Source organism: Ambystoma mexicanum, chromosome 1p (genome assembly GCF_040938575.1).
Source record: "Ambystoma mexicanum isolate Mex_15411 chromosome 1p, UKY_AmexF1_1, whole genome shotgun sequence".
NCBI lineage: Eukaryota > Metazoa > Chordata > Amphibia > Caudata > Ambystomatidae > Ambystoma > Ambystoma mexicanum.
This window is the reverse complement of record NC_090921.1, coordinates 1,268,962,734-1,268,990,154: the sequence shown is the minus strand read 5'-3', so window position 1 is coordinate 1,268,990,154 and position 27,421 is coordinate 1,268,962,734. Positions and strand designations below refer to the sequence as shown.

General features: G+C 45.9%; 1 protein-coding gene across 2 annotated transcripts in view; it reads left to right on the top strand.

Annotated features, from left to right (window-relative positions):
- LOC138452812 (paired box protein Pax-6-like) overlaps positions 1 to 25,413 on the top strand; it is a 244,547-nt gene extending 219,134 nt beyond the window's left edge. For both annotated transcript variants that reach the window (XM_069605155.1, XM_069605153.1), the window contains one exon: positions 20,860 to 25,413. In XM_069605155.1, coding sequence (XP_069461256.1) covers positions 20,860 to 20,945 — 86 coding nt within the window. In that variant the 3' untranslated portion in view covers positions 20,946 to 25,413. The remainder of the gene's footprint in view (positions 1 to 20,859) is intronic.
- Positions 25,414 to 27,421: the final 2,008 nt, after the last annotated feature.

Genomic DNA, 27,421 nt, shown 5'->3' with positions numbered 1-27,421 from the left:
AGGCCTGAACAGTCAGCTACATACATCTATATGAAGAAAGGTACATTGAATTCTTCGTTCTGTCCTCTTGGATGTACTGTATCTTATATATGAATCGAGTGCATCTCCCTTTGCAACAATCGTTTGGATTTGTCTGCTCCCCTGGCTGATGTACTACTTCTAAGATCATGAATCGAAGAAAGGTTATGCATATGTTCCTTAAAGTGCTGTGCCACTGGGGATCTTGTATTTCGAGTCTGAATAGTAGATGTATGCTCAAGCCACCTTTCTCTGGCAGACCTGCTAGTCGGGCCCACATAGAGGACACTGCATGGGCATTTGATTACATTTAAAACTCCAGTAGAGTTGCAGGTTGCAGATTCCCTTAGTGCAATCTTCTGGCCTGTGTGGGGATGTGGGATAGTATTGCCCTTGATGATATTATTACAATTTCTACATCCCAAACATGGGAATGTGCCCTTCTTCCGAGTGGAAAGAGTTCTTTGTGTATCTGAGCGGGTGCAACATTTTGTGTGCCAATAGTAGGGTGACCAGATTTTCAAAATAAAAAACCGGGACAGGCCACAATCATAAACGTAGGACTATGCCTACTGCCCCCAAACCCCCTCCTTCCCCCAACCCTGTCCTTCCCCCGTCATGATCCAATGTTAAATAATTTACACTTACAGCACTGCTCCTGGATTGAAACAGTGCAGCTTTAATTGTGACTAAGAAAGTTCAAAACAAATAGCTTTTGCTCTGATTACTATTACAGGTCTTACTGTGCATCTATTTCCGTGAAGTCTCTGTGGCACAATCAGTCAATGCCCGCGGTTAGTAAGTGAAAGGTTAAAGGTTCGAGTGCACTCTCAAGTATAAGAAAAAATGATATAGAGTTGACAAACGTAACGAATATTTGGTTTATAACTCTCATAATGAATAGAAACGTAAAACTTTGCAGAAGTCACCCTTGCATTCAGCAAAACCGAGACAGGCGTTTTAAATTTCAAAAAAACTCTTGGGACAGAGGGACAGAGGGCCCAATTCCAGAACATCTGGTCACCCTAGCCAACAGACATAGAACCATACAATCACCAACTCTTATTTCATCACTTCTCGACCCATTGTCTGAACCAGATAATTATTATTATCCCACTGAACTCAAAAAGCATGGGCAGTAGTTGTCCCCATCTCATGCCTCCAATCGTAGACCATACCAATTCCACCTCACCATGCGAAAATCACAGCTGTTTTCCATAGGTCCCCTCTCCACCTGATTCCCACACTAGTTGACAATTGTGCGTCCACACAGCCATATCTCCTACTGCAGTGAAGGTTCTAATAAAAACGAGCGAACACGGCCCAACGCCTACAACAATTTTGCATCGCACTACTATTGACACATATCTGTTGCCTAGGTGATCTCCACCCGCCTACCGCCTTCAATCCAATCTATGACATGCCAGGCCTTGCCGCTTCAGATGCTGCCCCAATGCAGAATGAGTACATCGCAACACTGCGGCCGGTCCCACCCTCCAGCTTTCATGCATTATCTCATAGCCACAAACTCCAGCACACTAGGAGTTCAGCACTATCTTCATGCACAACGTACCTCCCATGCCCCACCTTTAGTCACAATCCCCAGAAATTCCTCAGTATCCTAACCGGGCAAACCACTTAATTCCCTGACTAGCGAAGGGATGGAAGAGCACCCTTGCCCTTCTGGTCTGTCTTGGTCCTCCTGACGCCCAATCGCAACACCGCTTTACACCACTTAACATCACCTGATGCAAGACTTGGCAACATTGTTTGATGATCTCCACCATTTGGGTGGCACCTACACTATGCCGATGACACCCAGATCCTCCTACCCCTGACAGAAGACTATGACAAGGACCTTTCTCTTATCAACAGAATCTACCTCATCATTCAGGCATGGATGGCCATGCATGGTCTGTGCCTGAATGATGAGAAAACTGAGTTACTCCTTTTAGCCTCTGCTGCCAACAGGAAGAAACTGAGTAGCCAATACCTTTCCTTTAACATTGATGGTAATGACATAATGGTGGCTAATGAAGTTAAAACCTTGGATTTTTACCTATACTCCTCCCTGAGTCTGCACAAAGAGGTTAGCGCAACAGCCTCGTCGACAGCATACACTTGTAAGCTTATTCACTCTTGCAAACCCTTTCTCTCCTCGAAAAGCTGCATCACCCTAGCGCGAACACTTGTTTTTTCAAGAATTGACTACTGCAACGCTCTTTACCTAGGGACCAGTAAATATATCATCAATAAACTACAGATCTTGCAGAACAATGCCCTTAGAACTGCCTTGGGCATTTCCAATAGACGTAACAACTGTCTTTCCATCCAAGAAAGAATCCAGCTCAAAACAGCCTCTCTGACTTATAATTGCCTCAACAATGCTGCCCCTCAATACCTGGCAGGAAATATTCTGCAAAAACAACCCCATTAGACCAACTAGGACGTCTAATACCTGTTGCCTTAGGGTGCCGAGGTGTAAAATCGAAAAGAGCAGGGGGCAGCAGCTTCCCAGTTTTGGCTGCCCAACTATGCAACTCCCTTCCCCCTACTATACGAACAGACCACTCATTCTGCAAATTCAGAAAAGACACCAAACAATGGCTGATTGCCAAAGACACACTACAACAGACCCCGAATTCTCTCCACGTATAGTAACACTATACTTGGGTACTTCCACCTCCTCGCCTGTTGGGACTGACTGAGCATCCCCCCCGTGTTATACGACAAGGGGTGTTTTATACCCTCATCTCTTGCTTCCTTTTCCCGATCGGTACCCCCTACGTGCATCTGCCTGTATATATTTTTTGTCAGTAATACTGTATTTCATATGAACATACCATGATTCCAGTCTAAGTTGTGTATCGCTATGTATGCCACATGCCTCTACGTGTAATTACTGTGTGCACTGCCCATTCTGTAACCTGAATATGCATATTCTCGTAATGCACCCAGATACCTCGGGGTGTGGTGCGCACTTTAAATAAATAAATAAACAAACAACCAAACAAACACCCCATTACCCACTAGTTCAGACACTCTGAACACCCTGAAAAAGCCACACTGTCAAAAGTGACCATAGCCTCACTCACTCCCAGTTGGACAAACACGTCCCTGCCTGTAACACCAAATCATTTATAATTCCCATCAAAATTAGTCTGCATACATCATTTTGTGGTCCTCTAAGCCTGGTCCATCCTTCTACCATCCCTCGACTCATTGCACGCAGTGTGGGCTCGTAGCCCCCGAAAACCCTTCCTAATGAAAAAGATCCCTGCCATTTTACCCACTCTAGTCACTAACGACAAACTGCTCTCAATAGGAGATGGAGGTTTTCTGACTGCATCATCCCATCACAACCGCCTCATATCTTGTCCCAACCACACCCATGCCCCAGTTTCCTGGAATTCTGCGCGTGCTGCTCTGTACACCATCCATGTGTATTCCGGCAAGGAACTTTGTATCATTGCCAGCTCCTTTAAACACACAGGTGCCACAATTCTTCGGGGTGTGCATTGGCGCCATTGTAATCCTCCAAGAATTCACTCCAAACACTGAGGTCATCCGGTGTGCATGTAGTCACTCTGTGAGGTAGTCTCTGACTTGCCAGGATTGCAAATGCCAACCGCATACAATAAACTCCCCTGGATTTCACCACCCTGCGTGCAAAGTTAAGAAGACCAAGTGCTACTGAGCCTCACGCACTTCACATTTTTTGTCAGCTGCTACCTTCTCAATCATTCCTCTTAGTCACTCCAACTTGTCCCTTGCCATGGAATCCAGTTCCAACCCCAGGAAGCTCAATATGATCACCAGACCTTCCAGCTCCCAGTCACCCGCAAGGGCCCAAAAAGCCGCCAGCATCCTAAGACGCTTTCCCGTCACTGCGCATCTTCTGACCATCAGGGAATTATCCAAGTAGCGTATCATTTGTCCCCAACCTGGTCGTTTTTTTAAAAGCTCCCACTGTAGTTTTGTGCAAAGGATATGAAAGACCACACACACACCATGGATCATACCTTGGGCAACGCCTTGTCCACATAGTGCTGCATTCATAATAACTCAAAATCACCTGATTGTCCTGCCTCCCCTCTCTTGTATTCTACCTTCCCCTGGCTCAGACAGTGCCCTACCAAATTTCTGTACTACCACAATGGCAGGGGCAGAGCCAGACTCAAGCCTTTGGGGTGGGGGTTGCACAGCAGTTTTGAAAGCTGCTAGTGAGTGTGGCCATTAAACCAATTGCGCCATTGACCCCCTGTTCATTTGAGCCCAGGAGGATGAATAGCTATTTCAACTGCCTATGGCCCATTGGATGCATCTTTCTCCCCAATTCAGAGGCTAAGTAGTTCCACAAAGAGGCTAATCATGGAAGGCGTGGGCCATCCAAAAGTTGGCCCAACAGTTAAGCCTTTAGCTTCATCATAGTGCAGTGATCTTCACACTTTTTTATGCCAACCCTCCCTTGAACATGTTTACAGGTGCCCCTCCTCCCACCTATCCCTGATCATGGGGTTAGCAGGCGTGTGGAAATGGAGGCATTTGTTATGCCGAGCAACCCCTTACCCAGGGGTTGGATGTGGGTGATGGCATGCCAAGAGGCCATCTTCACCCACTCTAATGCAAACTGCTAAACCTTTTTAGTCTTGAAGGGGAGGACAAGTTTGGATGTTTTTGAGGGGCCTATTGAGGTCCAGATGACATCTGGATTGTTGGGATGGTGGAAATGCATACGAAGAGGAAAACACCATGAGAATTGAATAGTATACTCCTGCAGCAAGAGGATTAAGGAGGGGTGGAAGCCAGCTCATCAAACCAATTCTCTCAGATTGTATCATTACAGATGGATGGGAGGGGGCGCATGCTTCCAATGTGAAGGATCCAAAGACTGATCACAGAGGATGGAACAGGCTCACTCTGAACATATGTCCTTTTTTTATTTGGATTCTTAATGTACACTGCCTTCTATTCTCCCTCATCACTCGCCTTCCCCTGCTCACTCTCTCCACTAGCTCTAAGGTTCTTCACACTCCCTCCTCTGTTCTTTCTGTCCCTCCCCTGTTCTGTCACCCTTGCTTCTCTCCCTCCTTAGGATGTCCTGTTTGTACTCTTATTACCTCTTTAACACTCCCTTTTGTGTTCTCGTATTCCCTCTTGCATACTTGATAAATGTTCCTCTTCATTCCCTTACTATCTAGAGTCCTTTGTCTCTGTCAATCTTTCCTGTTCCTTTTGTATCACTTCTTTTCCTCCCATCCTGACTTTACATTTGGTTTAGTTTCTTCCCTCTCTGCCTACTATTCTCTTCTCTCTCTCTCTCTCTCTCTCTCTCTCTCTCTCTCTCTTCCTCTCTCTCTCTCTCTCTCTCTCTCTCTCTCTCTCTCTCTCTCTCCCTCATGCAGTCTCCTGGTTTCCCTCACTTCCATTCTCTCTCTTCACTCACTCTTCCTTTGGTTCAGTCGCTTGGATCATCCTCCCTCACATTCTCTTTCTTACCCTCATGTTCTTTCTCTTTCACCCCCTGTTTAATCTCTCTTTTCTCTACCTCCCATCCTGTGCCTCTTTGCTCCTCTTTTTGGTCGGCTCTATTTTCACCTTCAATTTTGTTTTTTTTCTTTCTTACCCACCTTCTCCAGAGCACTGACGGTGCTCTATTTTTTTTTAATTTCCACTTGATTTAACTGTGTTTTACCAGTTTTTACAGGTTTAGTTTGGCCCATTATTGTCCTAGGTTCTTCTCCTTCGTCCGCCCCTTAAACGTTTTAGGAATCCTCTTACATCTGAATTCCTGGTTATCGTGCAGGGTCATGGGAGCCTGCTGATGTTGCTCCATGCCATCCATGAGCAGATCATCCAGTCCTGGTATTTCCTTCTCAGCAAGACAAACTCCCGGTACAAAACACCCTGGACTGTATGACCCAGTTATATAGACATGAGGAACATTCTATAGCTCTGTGTCCGTCTCTTGCTGCCTCGTTCTCTCTCTTTCCCTCCCTCTCTTGCTATCCGTCCTGCTACATGCTTCTTTCTCTCTCGCTTTTTCCCTTCCCATCTAGCTCCCCCTCTCCCTACCCATGACTCATTCAATCTCTTGCTTCCCTCACCATCACATTCTCTTGCCTTTTGCTCGCTCTTACTCACGAAATCTCCTCTATCATTCTTTGTTTCCCAACTTTTCAGTTTCATCTGTCTCTCTGTGTGCCCCTCTCTCTCTCTCACACCCTTCTAAGTCTGGCTCGCTGTATCCCTTGACCTCTCAACCTATCTCTCGTTCCCTCTGTCTCCATCTCCCTCCGCCCCTGTCCTTTGCCCGTTACATGTGGGTGGCATGTTTCACCCTTTTGGTTCTGTTTCTACCGTCAGCTCTGTATGTGCTACTCAGTGCTTTAAGTGGTATGAGAAATCCAGGGGGGTGCTGGAAGGGGGTGTAGCCTAAGTGATGGGCGTGGCATGCAGAGTGCCGAGAGCGACCTGCATAATGCACACTAGCCTTGATGCAGATTTAATTTGTCACACCACTCAATCAAACCGTGAATGTTTTGCAAACAATGACCCTTATAAACTCATTTGGGCAGCTTCAGCAATTGTTTTAGAAGCTTGGGCTTTTCCTGGGTGAACAGCGGATCACTTCTAGTTCCCCTAAATGTTTCCTTCCATTGGTTGGACTGGATTGCTTGTTTGTGCTTTCACACTTACAGCCTTCTTCACTCTGCTAAATGGCACGTTCCTGCTTTCACTGCTTCAGTACCAGCAAACGAATTTGCTTTTGTGTTTCAAGTGTTGAGATCGGTTAAATAAATACTTAAGTTTCATCTGAGCAATAGAAGCCCACATGGTTCATCGTTGATTTCTCTGGTACTATCGTTTGTTTCTCTTTTGTTGCTATTTAACGCTTGGGAAAAGATGCGGTAGGTGTTACACGTCTAGTGCCTAGTCAGGTATAGTGCCCAAGATCAAATATATGTTAATTAAAGCTCTTGCTAGGCAGCCACATAGGCATTTCCACAGATCGGACTCATAGCCCCACCCGGACATTATACAACATTAAACAGGTTAGCCTTCTGGATAAACAGTTACACTTGATGTAAGAATAGTTACAGGTTGCTATTGTTAGTTACTTGGGGTAGAGGGGGGTAAAGAAAGGTTCATTTCCCCAGAGCAGCCTCTCAGCTTCTCTTTGCCAGCGGCCCATGAGTTTGTTTAGTAGCCATGAAAGACACAAGCAACCAGCACCCTCCTTTTACAGGTGTTGTATCTTAGGTGCATCGAGGACTCAAGTCACGCTGGCCACTATCCAAAAATAATACTAGGATAACAGTTGCATCCCTTCACGCAGGGAAGTCAGGTAATGCTAGAAGTTGCAATAGTGCGGTAACCAAATAAAGAACTGTGACCCCACTGTGCTCAAACAACTTTAGCAGGTACTGCATTTTAATGGCTAAAATACTAGATTGTGAGTCCAAAAGACCAAATTTCTATATTAGCCAACTCGCTCAAAACTGTGTGATCCTGGGCGTGCACATTTCACAACAGGTTTAAAACCAACACCAAGAGCTCTGAAGAAGTGAAAATGTCTGTCAGAACAAATGATTATAATTATAATTGCTCTTTTGTAACGCACTTAATACTAGAAACGTGTTTCTAGGCACAGGATCAGGATTCAAACCTGTATTGCGCTGCGTTGCCCCCTGAGCTATCCCCCCTCACCTAGCAGTGCTCTCTTATCCACTTAAATTGCAGTGCAGCTTTTTATTGCATGACTTTAAAAGAAAGTGTATCATGCTTTTAAGTTACGTTTCACAATGTAAATGATCAAGGAATTATGAAAGCAGCCTTACAGTCAACAAACATTGAAGTTTTGCGTTGCTCCCACGAACAAAGGATTCTCTGAAACCAGAACGTGAATTAAAGCAGATCCCAATTGCTGGCATGTTGTTTTGCCCACTCCGTAAATCACTACACAAGCCGAGGCGGATACTCTAGATACAACAAACACAAAGACATTTGCAGACTCTGGACACACTGCTCATAGAGAGCCCACCAGTTCTCGCCATGTGAGATCTGCACTGGTGGTTCTTCTCCCGGCAGGAGCATTGTTCACCGCGCACGCATCACTTCCTGACACCGCGCACGCATCACTTCCTGAGCAGAGTCTGAGCTTCTCTAAACAGAACTTGCAAGAGCGCCATAACAAGGCGCAGAGCTGGCTGCTAGCCCACGAGAAAAGATGGATGGGGAAGGAATAGGAGTTAGCTGTAGGACCATCCGGAAGAAACGTAAAGACTTTTAGCATAACGTCACCTACCTATTGTTCCTCACAGCGCGCAGCTTGAACCACCTCCATTTCAAATTATACATCATTCACACTTACCATCAATGCTGTGTCTGCAGCAATCAAGAACGAATCGCTCGTATTAAATATTGTGCTGATAGTCCCGTCCTCCATTGCCCTAGAAACTTAAAGGGCACAAGCAGGTAATCAGGAGCACTGGCTGTGAACAGCTTGATCCAGCGCCCTTTCCGTTCACCAGCTGCCTGCTATGTTCATGCCTGTAGGGGTTAAAACTGTAGAGAGGAGGTGTTAGGCGCTGACAGCAATTTCTCTGCTGCCAGCTCTCAAGGGGGTTTTAAGGCAGGCGCCTGCCCTGCCATTCCAGGACTGCTTATGTATCCGCCATTGTACGCGTTTTTGTTTCACATTTTCCTGCTAGTGGGGGCTAGCGGGGAGCCATGAAAAGCCCCGGCTCCACAGTTGTCGCCACAGTACCCCTTTCAGGGGACTCTGCTGTCCACTTCAATAACTGAGAAATAGACACAGCCTGGAACTTTCTTTTCTTTCATATTTCATCAACCTTAGGGGCACCAGTGGTCCAGGGATGAATATCGGTTCCTTCCTAAACCAACAATCAGCCCACACCTCTAGTACAACAGAAGGGATCCAAAGAGATTGGAAACACAAGTAAATTATAAACCTCCTTGTCCAATTTTGGTAACGTGGATGGAATGGCAGGCTTATCTCTGCAAGGTCGTGGATCGTTGATTAGTTGCAGCACAGCAAAAATACAATTATTACCCAACGATAAAAGGGACAGTCAAGGTTGTATAAAAATATCTACGTTATTATTATTGCAACAGAGAGTTCTAGCACACTACAAAATACAACCCACCCTGTAAAGGAACACAGAGGAGAGACAGTTTCACGAAGGAACGGGATGCACTCTGGATACTGATAGGAGGGTAGTCCATAAAGAAATCAGTCTTAACTGTTCAAGGTTATTTGGTTTCAGCACCAAGGGAGTAAGGGGTCATAAATGTCACTAGGGGCCTTCGGCGAAGGACCGGAGGGGGACAGAACCACAATGCACTTGGTGCTTGAGATGATCTTGATGCTGGACAGCATCAAGTCGGTTCCAGGATGCTTTGCAGCTCAAGCGACATAGTTCAAGATGGGAGACAGCTGCGGGTATCAGACGGCAGGCAGTTCGGCAAGCGAGGCTGGACGGACAGCTGCAGGGTGGCCTACACTGCAGCTCAGGGACAAAGGGCCTCATTACGAGGTTAGAGGTAGCCTTGCCGGTAAGAGCGGCAAGGCTACCTCCATCCCAGCAGGAAAATCCGGCACCTGCGAATGAGCAATTGCCAGGGTATTCCGACCCCACCGGACCTGGTAATTGCACTTTCGCGGTTGCCGGTGCCGGTAGATCCCCATTTCCATTCCAGCCCCATAGGGCTCAATGGGAATGGGGATGCCTGTAGCACCGGCACCGTTCATAATGGTGCCGGTGCTACAGGCATGCTGTGCTCACGGGTGCCTTTCATTCCGCGAGGGCAGACCTGGCAGAATGAAAGGCACCCGCGGCACAACTTGGAGTTTGCTGGTCGGGTAACAACGGTACCAGCAAACATACCGGTACCATTGTTACCGGACCAGCAACCTCGTAATGAGGCCCATTGTCTTTCTGCTGGTTGGCAGATCTGGAATGCTGGTCGAAGCGTCTCAGGCGGCTTTGGTGACTGCAGCGTGACAACAGTTAGTGGTGCAGCCTGTCGCGGTTCGAGGGCTTGACTGTCTTGAATATGTCCTTAAAAGATGGACACTTTTGATGCTTGTTATGACACTCCTTCTAGCTATTTCGCAGGGCTTGTGTCATCCTTTAAGTTGGATGGCACAAAGCTGAGGAGAATGTTTGCAGGTAACAGCCTTGTTCTTTGTTCCGAGACACTCTGGAACTTCCCACCTAGGAAGGTTGCTGGCAGAATGTAGCAGGGCACGCTGTGTGCTGGCTGCGTACTGGTTCTGGAACTACTGGGTGGGTCCTCTGAGTATGGTATCTCCCTCTGTTCCCTAGGAGATGTTTAGGGGAGGGATATTGCTTCCCTCTTAGAAGTCCTGGCCTTCCTTCACTGATGGAAGCTTTAAGGCAGACTGTACCTTCAGCCAGGGTCCAAATGAGTCCTCCTTCTTAGTGCTTTCAAATTCATCGGATAATCTAAGTGAGGGGCTCAGCCCTCTTTTAAAGCCAAATGGGCCCCAGTGATTGGAGCAGGCTGAGCCTACCTTAATGAACCAATCTTGGGTCCCCACCAACAATCTTCTGTTATGCGTGAGGTCCTAACCAGAATGCTTTGCAACAGGAAAGGTAAGGGGTGACCACATGTACTATGAAGTCACACCCTTCTTTCTGTCTGTTGTGGATCAACGTGTCTCTCTGGTTAATTGAGCTCTCTGTGACTCCTGATCGAAGCACAGGTCTACCTTGAAGTTTGTGGCCAGAACAGACTTTCTGTCTCCATCAAATCACATACTTGTTCCCTCTGAAAGGGGTTTCCTGCAGAGGTTGCCTACTGTAAACATTGTCCCAGACATTCACTTCCCTTCATACAGAGGGGTGGGAGCTAGCTTCAAGCAGACACATTGAATATCAAGGAGGTGTTGTTGTTTCATGTCCCTTGTGTTAGTTCTGTGACCAGGCCTCTTTGCAGGCCTGTTTTCATTTAACTCTCAGTAGAATGCACTGCCACCACACAGAACTTTGACAATAGAACAGGGCGGATCCATGGAGCCTTTGGTATGCCATGGCCACAGGAAGGTGTGGCCTTCCCCTTTCAGAAATGCCCCACACATTTTCTCAGGTTCATCTCCCATCATTCATTTTTATGACAAAACTTCCAATAAAGCCCAGGCGAGCACACGCTCCCCATGTGGATGGTGGAATTCCTCACACATTCCTCTCTACAGTGAGTGTTGAAGTGAGAACTCTGGAGCCAACAGAGTAAGTAAAGCTTCTATGGATGTATAAGGTCCTGAGCAGCTACCTTCCAGCTCAGCACACCACCCAGCAACTGCCTAACCTGGATCCTGGAATTGCTGCACACTCCAAGTCTCCCCCAGAGGTTCCAGGTTCTATGAGTGATGAGTATGGAACGATTACTATGTGCAATGACTGACATGTGTAACAATGCAGGTTGCTACAGCACTTAGAAACCGGAGCAACTGCAATGAAGCACTACATAAAATGTGCTTTAATGAACCACCGCAACCATTTCTGGAGCTCAAAGGCTCAAACTGTCAGTAAAAGCACCCGAGTGGCTACAGAAGTAAGTGGTGTTCACATTTTAATTGCTCGCCATTAGGAGCCACTTTTGAATGTATTTGAAAGGGCAACTGAGTGCCGTAGTCTGTAAAACAAGGTGTAAAGTTAAACTGCAAAGGAAGGGACATGCCAAAACCTCAGGATCACAGCATCAAGGTGAGGCGTCACGCCCCCTTCTGTGCCCCACTAATATAAAATGACATTTTGCCCCGTTACCAGGTTTTCACATGGGGCCGGCTGGGAATCACACGGGCATCACACATATCTTTCATGGTAGTGTGCTGGTATATACTGTGGGCATGGCATCATGAAAGGGTTTTAGAGTGGCATGGATGGTCTGTATTCTGGACACAGCATCCTGAACATGTTTTACAGTGGCAATGCTGGCATATATTGCGGCACGTCATCATAAAAGTGTTCTTAAAAAGGTCTTGAGCACTATTGGCATCTATTGTACTTTTCCATGCCTTACCCTGCGTAACCAATTGCCATCTGTATGACTCTCTACCACATTTTCTAAAAAGATTGTGCAGTAAAATGCAAAATGTCCACCCATTGTTATACCGATTTTCTCGGCCTACACGTGTTGCATCTCTCGCGCTATGGTCGGTCGCTCGAGCTCTTTCAGTGGAATTATGAATGCCCTTCCACTGGAAATGTTCAGCAGCTGCTTTCCGCTACCATCATTAAGAATTCTGGAGCCCTCTCGGGAGCCACATGCCACCAGCGCTCCTCCTGGCACCAAAAGCTGCCTCCGTCCGTCACTGTTCGGAGGTTAGACGGCTCCAAAGCTATGGTGCCCTGAATGTCCCTTTGACAAAATATTGAATAATTCACACATCATTTTACCAATTCAGCGCTCGAAGGCTCTGGAATTAACATTGAAGGAAGTGCTGTCTAACCCCTAAACCAACAAAAAAATCCTAAAGCAAGCTCCTGCTACTCAGAGACGTCTGGCTCCCGTGAATCCCAAAATGCCCAAGTTTAACAGCTGTTCTTAAACACACGCATCTCACAATGATTACGGCTACTAGGGCAACACATTTAGCATCTGTGGGCGCTATGCTGCGGGCAATCTGAACTCATGATTCAATGAAATAAAAAATATGGCGCGACACATGAGAGTGGCTCCTCATATGTAGGCGAGACGCTTCTATTATATATGATTGAAATGGCATTTATAACGTGCTATACACAAGTGTTTCGAGGCGCGACGAGGCAAGAGAGGGGCAACAGAGGGAAGACAGACAACGATCTTACTAGGCTAAGTGACATTGAGATCGCGCAAGTGCAGGGGGAAGGGGAAAAGTGCAGGGGACAAGGGGGAGGGCACAGTGCAGTACATGAGATCGACAGTTAAATGAATAAATAGAAGCAATAAGTAAAAGTGCGGCCAGCTGGTGGAAAGTGCAAGGGTAAGTGCTGACATCAGGTGTCAAGTGCTGGTAGGGGCTGTAGGGATACAGAGAACAGGCCCTCAGTGCAGGGGTAGCCAGGGAGGCAGTGCAGGTGGGTAACTGGTGGGGGAGGGGACCTGGGCCCGAGATCAGAGGTGGCCAGGTAACCAGTGCAGTTTCAGCCAGGAGTTCAGCTGAGGAGAGGAGGAGAGAAAGCAGAAGCAAAGAGGAAGGTTTTGAGGTGCTTCCGGAACCAGTGATGGTTCTCCTCAAGTTTCAGGGGGACAGGGAGGCTGTTCCAGAGGGAGGCCCGAGCCAAAGAAAGAGATCTACCACCAACTCGCTGCTTGGAGAAGCGACTGACCATGAGGGAGTTGGAGGCGGATGAGCGAAGAGCTCTGGAAGGAAGATATTTAGGAAGAGAGAGTTGAAGGTATTGAGGCCCCAGGCCCCAGAAGGCCTTGTGGACAATGCAGAGGGTTTTGAACTTAATCCTTCCAGCCATTGGGAGCCAGTGCAGAGATTTCAGTCCTGAAGAGATACGACAATCCCTGGGCTTGAAACCAAGGACAAGTATCGCAGTACTATTCTGGATGAGTTGCAGAGGGCAGAGAGTAGAAACAGGCAGATTTAGAAAGAGGCTATTGCAGTAGTCCAGCCTAGAGAGAACCAGAGCTCTGGAGACAGTGAGCTTCTGGGGGAAGGAGAGGAAACGAAGAATACCTCTGAGGAGGTGCAGCTGGTAGTGTGACTTCTTAGAGACATCAGAGATGTGAGGAGAGAAAGAGAGTGTAGAGTCGAAGATGACCCCAAGGTTTTTAGCCTCACAGGTGGGAGCAGGAAGAGGGCCAAGAGAGGCCGGCCAGAGAGTGACAGAAAAGGATGAAGCGGGTGTGCTGATGAGGAGAATCTCAGTCTGACTGGCATTAAGGCAGAGATCATTGGCGGCACACCACTCCTGGATAGCAAACAGACAGTCAGAGATGAGAGAAGGAGAAGAGGTGGCTGAAGTTAGCCTGAAAATGAGCTGAGTGTCATCCGCATAGCACTGAAGGTTGGGGCACAGAGCAGCAGTGCGGTGGGCAAAAAGTGCAGGGTATTGGTTGAACAGCCAGGGAGAGAGGTTAGACCCCTAGGGAACACCACAGGTAGAGATAGAGGAGAGGAAGGACCCAAGTTGGACCTCTGATGGTCGATCAGAGAGGAAAGAAGTCACCCAAGCCAAGGCCTGATCGGTGATACCCAGGTTATCACAGAGACGGTTGAGAAGGATGGAATGGTTGACCATGTCAAAGGCAGAAGAGAGATCACGTAAGATGAGGACACAGGGGGTCTTGGAATCAAGGTTGGAGAGCAGGTCTTCATGGATGTTCAGGAGAGCAGTTTCCGTGCTTCTGGCAGCTCTGAAGCTTCTATCGAAGTTTATAGATTTATATAAAAAATTATGCAATGCAGATCAAACAGGACATAACAGGTTTTTTAAAAATTCACATTGGCAATGGGCAGAGTTAGATACGGACTGCCTTAAAGAATTCCCATAATGGCTAAATAGAGTTTATTCTGTTCTGCAATTTTCTTCCGGGTTTGTGTCAGTTGGCAATACTGTTTAATTAAGTTTGTGTACAAATGAGCTTATTGTTCACACACACGTTTCCTTGCTGGAAAGAGGCACCGTGTCATATGCAAAATTGAGCCAGTCTAGCACTTCACTGTGTATGTTGGCACATGCATGCCCTTCATTATATTGGACGTAAGTGGCATTGTATAGTGCCCTTCTGACACTTCTGGCGGCCTCTCTGTCTAGGGGTCTATAAGAAAAAGGGGGAGGGGCTGTTAGTGGGAAAGTTGGCGAGGCATATAGGAAATGTATGGTGTTGATGGGTGCAAGTCGGAAGTGTCCAGTTCTTGGGTGCCAATCTGCTTTCTTTGGGTTTGGCAAAGAAAGGTGGGCATATGTGATCCATGTGGAAGAGTCCCAGATCTGATAGACCACAGCACTGTGGGTCAGGTTAGCCGCTGGTCTGGGAGAGCACGACAGGGCTAAAGAGGAGAACTGAGTCATGGTTGGGAGAGTACGGCAGGGCTGAAGAGGAGAGCAGGATCATGGTTGGGAGAGTACAACAGGGCTGAAGAGGTCAGCAGAGTCATAGTTGGGAGAGTGCGACAGGGTTAAAGAGGAGAGCTGAGTCATGGTTGGAAGAGTGCGACAGGGCTAAAGAGGAGAGCTGAGTCATGGCTGGGAGAGTGCAACAGGGCTAAAGAGAAGAGCTGAGGCATGGTTCAAATAGTCGTCATGTGGTAACGGCTTGTGTATGCATTGTGAGGTGGTAGGAGATGTTAGAGGGGAGACAGTCGGGGCAAGAGGACATCTCTCTTTCTTTTTTTCTCTCTTTCTCTGTCACGTTGTGTGCGTGTCTCTCTATCCTGTGCATTGTACCCTAGATAGGGGAAAGGGGGCAGTCTGAAAACTACACTCTTTACCATCATCTACATAGTGAGGGTTATTCGAGGCAATAAATTGTGGTTCAGAGAAAGGTCTGCACAAATCTATCTTTCCTTAGTATGTTGGTCGGTAGGCTGAGCGATGCCTCAAGCCCCACTCTAACTATCCCTGGTGCTGTGTTCCATGGCGTGATGGCACTTTTCCCCATGGGAAATACTGGTTCCAGAAAAGATAGCCTGCACACAATAAGAGCACTAAAGCATGCCTATACTCGAATGTGACGCAAATTACACCTAACCACACATTCAGCAACAGTCTAAAATGTGTATGTAATCTGGCCGCTGATGTACTAATGCTCACTGCTGTTTGTTAGCAAGTCCTGGGCGCTCTCTACCTTTATGGGCCCCAGCAGTCTTCAACAACTGTCCATGAGCTGAGGCTCCTTTGGGCTCCCTCGATTGCGGGTGATTTTAGGTGAAGGTATGTCAAGAGCCTGAAAGTACAAAGGTGTCTTGGGCTAGGGTGACTAGCATGCCCTGAAAGAAATATGGCCAGGAAGCTGGCAGCGCCGCAGAGCCAACAGCTGATTCCCACCGCCTGATGCTGTCCAGAAGGGTACCTATGGCTCGTGGTTTGCAGTCATTTTACAATTAGGGTATTATCATAAAAGAAATAAGCAGACGGCACAGTTTGCATTATGTGCGCAGAAGGTTTGCAGACTTGCACCACTGTCTCACATCTGTGATATATGGTTATTTCTTTCTTTATTTATTTCATTTGGAGGCATTGAGGCTCTGTTGCAGGTACATGTAATTAGTGATGCATTCATAAAGAAGTTACAGAAAATGCATTAGGTTACAGTTGCATTGTATCTGTGTGCGAAGGAGCCCCACTACTCAGTTGAAGATTAGCAGAAAAGCTGCGTTTTGAGTGCTTTTTGGAATACCCAGTACGTTTTCGCTGCCCTAAGTGAGGGGGAAAGGGAGTTCCATTGTTTGTCTGCTAGGTAGGGTGAGCTGGAGCTGCCTGCTTTGCTGAGTTTTACTTTTGGAAGGAGTAGGCGGTCAATGTATGGTGTCCTGGTTGGTCTTGTTGAGGGCGCCTTGGTTAGTTTCTGAGAGAGGTAAGGGGGGGCTGTAGCGGATATGCACTTGTGGGTGATAGAGGGAGTTGTGAAGGTGATGCGAGCTTGGGTGGGCAGCCAGTGTGCATCCTTTCTAGTTCTGAGATGTTTTCCCTTCTTCGGATGTTTAATGCTGCTCGCAGGGTGCTGTTTTGAATAGTTTGGAGTTTCTTGAAATGGCTGGAGTCGGTGCCTGCACAGAGGACATTGCAGTAGTCTAACTTGGAGCCGACGATTGCTCGGTCCACAGTTAGGCAGCTGTTTTTTAGAGAGGAAGTGTCTGGTAGAATTTAGGACTTTGGTTGCGTAGGCTGCTGAGGAGGCAATGGTGTTGGCTCTGCGTGACATGGCGAGGGAGGCATTGAGGTACACCCCTAGGGTTTTTACTGAGGCTGAGCCGATAATGCAGATCTTGTCTTGTTTGTTTGTTCGTTTGTTTATTTATTTATAATGCGCACCAGACCCAAGGGTATCAGGGCGCAAACAGTACAGGGTTACATGTTCCATAGCAATATAGGACAGGTATATATACATAACAACCATGAGACAGGGAAATACTACATTACATGTAGAAGAGCATGCATGTTAATCAGGAGACAGGTGGCACACTTAACGTAAATCAGGGAGAGTTATTTACACTTAAGTAGGGCTAAATATCCTCAGATTTCAACCAGCTTATATAGGTACCTCTAAATTTGAGGAATTTGTCAATCTGGAATACGGAATATTGTTTGGAGAGATTTCTTAGGGCTCTAGGTGGCCCAACGATTAGGATTTCTGTTTTGTCATTGTTCAGGCAAAGATGGTAAGATGGCATCAATGACTGTATCAGGGAGTAGGTATTATTGAGGGTGTTTGAGTCCTCAGCACAGTTCCCTGTGAGGGGGAAACAAATGTGGGGTGTCGTCGGCATAATTAGTGTAGGCTATGCTGAGGGAGTCCAGAATGTCAAAAAGGGGCCTGGTAAAGATGTTGTAAAGGGTCAGGGAGATGCATGACCCTTGCGGTACCCCGCAGGGGGTGGGGGACGGGCGGCATTCACATTATCTGCAAATACCTTCATGACTCTTCCTTCCAGAAAGGATGCAATCCAGGTAGTAGCCCTGGAGGAGAAGTTGGATGAGGTCATGAGGTGATGGCATAGGTTTTTATGTTCGACCAGGTCGAATGCAACAGACAAATCTAGGAGGAAGAGCAGTGCTGATTTGCTCTTGTGTCTGACCTTGTCCAGCTGATTTTTCAGGTCTAGGAGGGCTGATTGGGTGCCATGGTCGCGGCGAAAGCCAGACTGGCGCATTACTAGTATATGGTTGGTTTCCAAGGAGTTCTGAACTTGCAGGTAGGCTGCTCGATCCTGGATTATTTTTTAGCAGGATGGATGCAGTGGTGATCAGGCTGTAATTGGTGGCAATAGCAGGTCTAGGGATGCTTTTTTAGGAGGGGGAAGACCCAGGCTTCTTTGAGGCTGGCTGGCACTAAACTGGATGAGAAGGAGGCGTTGATGAAGGTAGTGATGATAGGGGTAAGGTTTTTTGCACAGTTCTTGATGAGGGTGCCTGGGCAAATATCCCCTTTGCATTTTGAGGGTTTAAGACGTTTCATAATCTTTAAGGCTTCTGCTTCAGATAAGTCTATGAAAAGGAACTAGGGGCAGGGGGTATTCGGGGAACTGGGTGGCAGGCTTGCAACGGAGGCCAAGGGGAACATAAGTGGTTTAGCTGAGTGGTTGAAAATGTTCCTGTTCAGTGTGTCGATTTTGTGTAGCCTTGCTCTTTGGATATCCGAGCACCAGTCTTCATCCTTAGTGAGGGTGGGGGTGGTGGGGGCATGGATGGAGTTTCCAGTTCCCTAAAGATGGAGAAATCTCTCTTGTGTCAGATTTTGCGTTGTATATTCTAGAGTTTAAGGAGTTGCCTTTTTTGCCACAGTTGTTGTGCTTGTCATTTAAGATTACGCAGTTCAAGGAGGTCAGTGGTGAAACAGGAGTTAGTGTGCCTAACAGGTTTGGCTTTCTAAGGAACTAGGGGGGCAATAGTGTTTACTGCTTTAGCTAGTGTAGCAGTGTAGATATCCACTAGTGACCTGGGGTCAGACGTCAAAGGGGCCTTGTGACCAGGTATGTCAAGCCAAGGAAAGATGTTATCTTTGGTGAGCATCTGGGAGCTGCGTGTCAATGCTGCGGGTAGTGCAATAGAGGTGGATTGGGTTTTGAAGGTCGCGGGATGGCGAAGTGCATGATGTGATGATCAGACCACGGGCAGGGGGTGTTAACACTAATTGTGAAATGGCAATTGTGGTTGGTGATCCAATCTAGAGTGCAGCCCTTTGCAGGAGTGGGGTTGTTGATGTGGTGTGTAAATCCTAGGGTTTCTAGTATTTTAGCCAGCGAGGTGGCCTGATAGTCATTGATGTCTTGGAGGCCTAAGCTGAGGTCACCCTTGACAATAATTTTAGTGGAGGCTTTGCTATTGTCCCCCATAGTGTGGAGGAGGTTCTCGTCGAAGTTAAGGGTGATGCTGGGAGGGCGATAGATAAGGTGGATGGTGATGGTGCACGTGGCTGATGGGGAGAGTTTGATAGAAATGAGTGTTCATTCTTATGCTCCCAAAATGCTCTTTGGTTGGTATCCAGTGATTATAACGAATAAATAATTAATTTTTAATGCATAAAAAATACTGAAAAAATACCGGATTTATAAAAAAGATAAATCTGGTGGGGAGGGGGTTGGGGTTTTAAACATGGGGAAATGTAGGGAACCCCCCCCCCATTCCCAAAAACAGTATTTGATTTGTTGTTTTGGGTTTGGTAAAAATTAATTCTTTATTTATTTATCCGTTAAAATCACATGTAACCGTTTGGTTTTATGCAAAGCAGAAAGTAGCTAAGCTTACATTGGTTCTGTTTGTACTCCTCCACTTCCTCATGTGTCATTTTAGAGGCGCTGAAGGTGCGTGGGAGGGGGGGTTAGTGATGGCCCATTTCAAAATGATGCCTGGGGGGCAATAAATCCCCCCTTTTCTGGTGCAGCTATGTGGTGCATAGTTTAAAATTAAGGCTTCCATTTTTCCTTTTTTACTGATTTTTACACATGAATATAGATGGAAATCACTCTGCTTTCTGTCTGTATTTATTTATAAAAATTGAAAAAATAACAGAAAAACTGGCCTTTTTGTTTGGTACTCATACATCGCAGGCCAATGGCATTGCAGATTGGCAGCATAGAGAGTGTACAAGTTGTATTGAAATAGCATTAAAGTTCTTCAAATTGCTGACGCATATATCTTAAGGCAGCATCAGTCACAGGAGCAACCGTTTGTTATGGAAAACAAATTGAGCTAGCATTTCTTTACTATATGGCTGCATGTGGCCTTTAATAAATGCATTTTTTATTAGAATAAATGCAGAAAAATACCAGTTGTGAATTATCTTTTTATATGACAAAAAATAAATGTAGATAAATACAGAAAAAAAGGCAAAAAAATAAACATGGATCAATACAGATGGAAATGGCATATAAATAAATAGCTCAAAATCGAGAGCCTTATTTATGATGTAGACGTTTCCTAATGTAAATTCCAATGGGTGATGTCCCTGAGTTTATCATAAAGGGAGCTTAACATGAGCCCTGCCTTGAACATTATTTCCCAAGCTCATTCCCTGCCCCATACCAAAGAGATGACAGCAGGGTAAAACATGTCAGTGATAGGTTAACACCTTTTAAAGAGTTGACCAGCAAAACCACATTTAAAGTGGCACAGCCTTTAGTTTGAAAATACTGGAGCCACTTTAGGGAACATGTGCATACTATCAGCCCTTTCCTGTGGCTGCATACTGTGGCAGAATCCTAAAGAAATTGAGGCAGTGGGCTAAGAGCTGCAGTTCATCACAGGACAGGCAGGGGAGCTGAAACTATAAATGAGCACTTAAGTAAAGCTATTAAGCACAACAGGTCTTAGTCATTTATTTACAGAATGAAAGTGATTTACCTGCTGATTGAATTGTTTATATACTGAGTGTGAAACTGATGCATTTACAGAGAGCAGCTGTTTTAGAAACTGAACCAGACGGAGCTTTATTTATGAGAAAAGACAATGCTCAATGTCCCAAAATACATGTTTTCAGGGCTTTGATACATATTGTTTGGGGCAGGCGACTGACACTTGTATAAAAAGCGTGCCACACCTTTAGGCCATGCCCCATTCCGGAGCCCCGTACCCCACTTTGATTTTGCATCCGACTTAAAGCACTGACTGCTTTTCTGTGTCTCTCTCTTTATTGCAGGGCTCATTTCTCCGGGTGTCTCTGTTCCTGTGCAGGTCCCGGGGGCTGAGCCTGATCTAGCCCATTACTGGCCTCGGCTGCAGTGAATGCTGGGCGGCAGCGGAGGAGTGAGGGCGGATGGATGGAAGGAATGGGCGCCACAAAAGGGATAAGCAGAAGCCCAGCAGAAGACTGAGTCCCTGGGATCATTTCTTGGACAAAGGCCCTTAGGACTTGCACTCTGAACAGTGGGGAAAGGACTGAATCAAGACACCACTGAAAGTTCTGACAGCTGCCTAAGTGCTGAGTGCTGCCTAGTACCAGCCTGTGCCCCATCTGCACTGCAGCCGTGGCACCGATTGTGCCCACCCTGCCTAGTAGTCATCACCAAGATACCAGGCTGTGAACAGTTTGCAGCCATTGCAACGGCTATATGCAGTCTAGTTTGTGGACCTTGTACCTGCTCGTGTACTAGTGATGTAACCTGATTGTGATACCTGCTCATGTGCAGTCACGCACCTTGGTACCTGCTAATGCCTCCACTTTACCCATAAGTCTACCCAGGGTCCAGTCAGCACCATAGACACCTGCGCATGTCTATTAGCCATCTGGTGTGGTACCTGATAATGTCAATTCTGAAGCTATGGAGCGAACAGTGCACAGACTACAGAGGTGTAGTACCTGGTAAGTTTCAGTCAGGGCCTTGGAACCTGCCAATGCCCAGTCAACAAGACATGCAAAAAGGTTAGCATGGACCCAAAGGGCAGTGGCCAAACGAAAATTCATACATCAGAACAGGTAACATGTAATTATAACTAATTAAATAATAACTAATGAAAAAATAACGAATACAAAATAACGAATTCATTTTCCCTCCCAACCCCCCTTTTAAAATATAATACTTTCTCCCACCGCCAAAACCACTATTCCCTCTCACAAACCCATTTTTAGTTTTTTCAAAATAAGTTATTTTGGAATTCATTATTTTTTCATTCGTTATTTTTTCATTAGTTGTTTTGGATTCGATATAATCACTGCATACCATCAGAAAATGGTGTCCATTGCCCTGATTCTGTCTCTGAAACAGTTGTACAGCCGGGCTCGGACTAGCCTATATGGCAATAGGGCGTTGACTGGAGCACTGGGCCAACATGATAGTGTGGTCCAATTTATTGGGCCACATAGGGCCACTCTTTTGCCCAAAGTGGGCCAGTTTGGTGAGTTACTTCCTTGTGCAGCTAGTAGTTTTGGCAAGTATTACTGAAGAAATAGTCCCACAAAATGCACAATTTGGAACACATTTTACAATATAAACTCCCCCTTGGGTAAATTGCCAGCTGCAACTGTGGAGCACTTTTCCATTGGTGCTCGAGCCAGTTGTATGCCTCTGTCAGACCCTGGTACATCCCTAGTCCTTTCAGATGTAAAGTGGTACAGCCCTGGCTCTTTTGAGCTCTACGGTGGGTGGTGCCCTGGTCCTGTCCGGTGTCTTAGGGTGCAGCCCTAACATTGTTCGCTGTGTATAATCGCAGCCTTGGCCTGATCGGCTGTGCGGTGATGAGCAGAGCATGGGTGCAGTGAGGGAACACTAGGTCTGCTGAGCATGTAGCCGCACAGCCCTAGTTCTGTTAAGTGTGCACTGGTACAAGGATTGCTCCTTTATATCTACCGTGGAGTTGTATATCCCTGGTAGTGTCAGATGTGTGGCCACTGGTGCAGTCCCTGTCCTTTCAGAGTTGCGGCAGCAGAACCTTGGTTCTTTTAGGTGGGCACTGGCACTTCCCGGGTTGTTCACAGTGGGCTAAGGAAAGATCATGTTAAGTCTTGAATTGAGCCTTATAAAGCCTGGGAAGGGAATATTATTGTAATTAAGGAATAATTGCTGTATCCATGCCACTCCTCCGATATGCAGTTTAGCGACGACATTCTACCAATGCCCCCCTCTTTTATCTGATCTGCCCTTTAAGGGTGTGCTCCCCCACCATGCCCACTGTTTTTATTGCTCTTGACACTCTCCCTTTCCCCACTCTTCTTCTCAACCTTCCCTGCCACCAGCTCCCACCCATTGCAGTTTTACTCGTTAATATTAACGTATTGCCTTTTCGGAAGCATCAGGGACGTCATTTGGGGGTTGCCAGGGGTAGCAACTGCTCCCCCTGGCCAACCCTAGACATGTCCTTGCTACGCCTGGGCCACTGGACAAACAGTGCCAAGAGCAGACATCTGCGTTGCACCTGAAAAAACTGCTGAATATGCCACAGCTTTCTTCACCTGGAATCTAGATCTCGTTAGCTGGAGAAACAGCAGGGATGCAGGAAAAACCACGAAGCCGCCATCCCTAACAGGTTAGCAGTCCATTAGTGAAGAATGCCTGAATGGTTGAGTTCAGAGGCGGGGCTATATGTACAGCTCAAACCAAGTACTGTACCAACAGGAAGGGTATGGGGGATAGGTCTAGCTAGGAATGGGTAAAAGCAGCCTGCAGTACTCAGTGACACCACAGCATGAACGCAAACCTCATCAGTGTTTCTGGTTGTCTGCTTTGCACATCCAGTGAGCCACTGGACCTGTGATGAGAGGGGTGTGCCCCAGTGGCTTCTAACACCAATCCTGCCTGAGCACTGTGTGACATGACCCAGATCTGCCACACGGTAGACTCAAGGTGAGATAATTATTTTACATAAAGTTGCCCTCTGCCTTTGATGTAAACCATCTGTTGCTTCCTCAAGCAAAAGAAATATATATTTGGAAGGATAGCTGAAGGGCAACACACTTGCTTTGTGAACAATCGGATGCAGTGCAACAGCGGTTCAGTTCCTGCTCCAGTGCTTAGAAGATGGAGTAGGGTAGCCTTAAGCAAGATATAAAGGACCAAAGAAAATAGTAAAATTGGCCTTTTCTAGGGGTGATGTCATGGGGCTTCTGCTGTTGTTTACATTTTAAAATAAAAAACCCTGCAACTACTGGGACCTGCAACACATCATTTCCCTCCATCACCCAACTAACAAAAAACATTGTGGGTTGCTTACCAAATAAACAAAACAGAAAGGTGATGGCTGGAAGGTTTCAAATCATTCACAACCACATAAAGGATGGTCTCAGGGCAACCCTTCAGACCATCGCTTTTCTGGTTGGACTTGTGTTGGTCAGTTGCTGTTCCCAGTCTGCGTTTTTGGGGTTTAATCCTCTCCGAGATGCTGTCTGTTTACAGTTTAGCCTGAGTGATGTACAGTAGTCCAGGTTGTTGTGTGGGACGTCTGCTTACATTCACAGTAATTTGGTCAAATGGGCCTATACACACTGATATTACCGCTACATATGGTGACCTATTCTTGTATGAAATGCATATCATATTACAGTGATATCGCAACCATGTTTTTCTTAGTGTACTGATGAACAATGCAATGTGATGCCACTCCCTGTTTTGTCAAGGCGTGAAAGGTTGTGTGCAATCAATTCCCGTGATGTCACCTGGGGGCAGAGTTAAATGACATCACTTCCTGTGATGTCATCGGTCAAGGGTCATGTGATGTCACTTCCACTACCCCTGACTTTTTGGTGAAATGACAGTCCCTGGGAAACATGTGTCCTGAAAATACAATTCATTAACAATATTTCATTAAAATGACAGCATGCTTAATAATAATTACATGTACCAAAGTAATGGATCAAGGGGTACACCTGAGGATCATTAGTTGGGGGGAGAAATTGTCCCAAGTGATAAAGACCCCCTACAAACGTCTAACGCCCCAATCAATTTGTGATGATGAAGAATATTAAATAAATGTGTACACCGTTTTCCATAGCTTCCCCTTAAAAAGGCCTGCTTTTCTTTTTGCTGGGTCATGTTCTGCCGCTGGTCTTTTGTGGAACTGCCACATGCAGTAAAGTTGCTTTCTATTGCTGTGGAGATATTGTTGTATTGATGATGGAGGTAATTGTTTTGCCTGCTACTTTTCAGGCTGGTCCTGAAGTCCGAATGTTCAGGATAAGGTCAATTCTTGTAGTTACTGGTTGCATTAAATGCATTCTGATTGTCTGAGAGGCAGTTACTATCGGGATGTTTGTTGCATAAAGCTACTTGACAACTGTAACCCCAAGGATCTAACGACGGAGCAAAGGTTTCTGGCCCTTGGTTACTTACCTCTAATTAGTGGACTATAAATAGCAGCAATCAGAGTCTATGCACCTATTTTCAAAATGTTGACATTCCTAATTCTCCCGCTCAAATTCCCAGGGACACTGGAATCAGTTACGTTGTTGTCTTTGTAACATACCAGTCTAGAGGAATGGCTGAGATATTGAGACTGAGTAAGTGCTAACTGAAGGAATAAAAGAAATCCTGCAGTGAAAGAAAAAAGTACAATGGTCTTACGGAAGCAGTGAGATGGGAACTGCTGTTGCACGCTGCCCTACTCCCCTCCTTGAGGTCTCAGTCTCAAGATCCCTGTAAGATCGTTAAAAATAACAAAAACCTGTTTGTCTACCTGTAAAAATGTGATTGATGTGTGGTCTGCCCTTCCTCTGTGTAAATATCTGTTGTTCTGATTTTAAATAAACAATTGTTATATTGTTCATGCTGCCTGCATTTACGTGTGTGTGTTTAAGGTTTCTTCACAAATAGTTCAGAGGCCTAAAAAAACGATATTTTCCACCAATCCATCTTTGTTGTGCATCTTATTCTGTCACACTTTATTTTGGAGACATATTCCAAGTAAACAATGCAGCAAAAGGTCAAAGGGTAATCATCAAATCAATCATTGAGACTCCTATCATACAATATAATAAAAGGCCAGATGTATGTTTATCCGATGCAGTCATGCGCAGTAGAGACTGCCAACGTTGCTTGTTGTCACCACTAGAGGGAGCTGCTTCCTTAGGAAATAAGCTGTTGCCTTAGGAAATCTATTAGGCCAGCTGTACGTTTGTCTGCTCCTCACGCACTGTGGCCCGTGTACACAGACGTTCGCACTAGTATATATATATATATATATATATATATATATATATATATATATATATATATATATATATATATATATATGTATATATATATATATATATATATATATATACATATATATATATATATAAAAATATATAAATTGTATGAATACAACGCATCCTAAATGGCTTCCATTTGTTCACATCAATTACAGGTAGCGGGCCACTTCCACCCAGCAGTCACCAGTGAAAATAGTCAATTACCAAATCCTTGAATTCAATTTTGGGAGTGAACGATTTTGTGAACACTAGCACCTGTCACTGTCTCATTCACCTTGGCCCCCTTATGAAATGGTGACAAATGGTGCACACAGAGGGACTAGGTTGGACAGGTCATTCATGTTTCTCCTGACACATGCTCATGCTGTTGCTGATTCGAGGGCGTGGCGTGGGGGATTGGGAAAGTTGTCTGTGGGTCTGCGATCCAATTGCAACAATGTATATGGCACGCCACACATCAGTGCATGGTTGAGTGGCATTGCATTGCTGAATGTCTTAAGTCTGGCGCTCCCAGGTTGGGTGGCATGGGTAACTCCCACCAGCACAACAAAAACATGTGCAGACATCTCCCCCAGGCATTCCTACCCTTTTACAAGGAATGGCTGGCTATGGATGCTGATGGGCAGCAGTACAGGTGCAACGTGCACGCCTTGGAAGCAAGACGATGTGGAGCAACATGGGTTCGGTCCGCGCTTAGAAACCTCTGGGTATTAAGTGCGTTATAAATAACCTATCATATCATGTCATACAATTCTCAAGTCAGCCTTAATCTCTTTGATTTGCTATAATGTGGGAATTTGCATTTTGTACCACTGAAGGGCGGGAATGGGTTGCGCTTATAATGATGTATTATGTAAGTTAGGGTGAAAATATACACCCTTAGCAAAAATGTGGCACTATTTTAGTTGCTGCCTGCTGATCCCCGTGCAAATAGACATGTGTGCTGAAAAGAAGGAAGGGTGGTGCTGTAACCCTCCCAAGGATTCACCAGCCCTTGCCCCTCTGCTACTGCGGGATTCATGGGAGATACACACATGAATATTACACCACGTGGATTGTAATACACGGAATACTTTGTACTGCAGGTGACTATTTTGTGGGCCATATGTATATGTATAAATGACTTAGGATGTCTGTGCAATGGGAACTGGTGGTTTGCAGGACTGAACACGTGTTCGGCCATCTTTAGCCTGACACCCCCTGGACAACTCTAGTGAGAACAATGTTGAGCCCATTCCAGGCTTGCATCCACATTTGGAGGCTGCCCGAATAGGCATGTATGGTTCAATGTTACAAACAGTTCGATGTTAAAGTGAGTGTTTCATAAATGAAATGAGCAGCAAGCCCAGTGTGTATTCTGGACTTAGTGGTACAAACATACAACCCTTTTATCACCAACATATCTATGAAATACAAAGATCTGCAGTCAAGCTGACATTTTCAAAATTCTCTTTCATTGTATGCAAAGCAGGCTGGAACTATCACTGATGCTAGTTATCCACTTCCATGTCCTCGTAGGTGTATTCACAGTGAGTACCATAGGAGTATGCCAGACTGTCCGTCTGGAACTGACAACCTT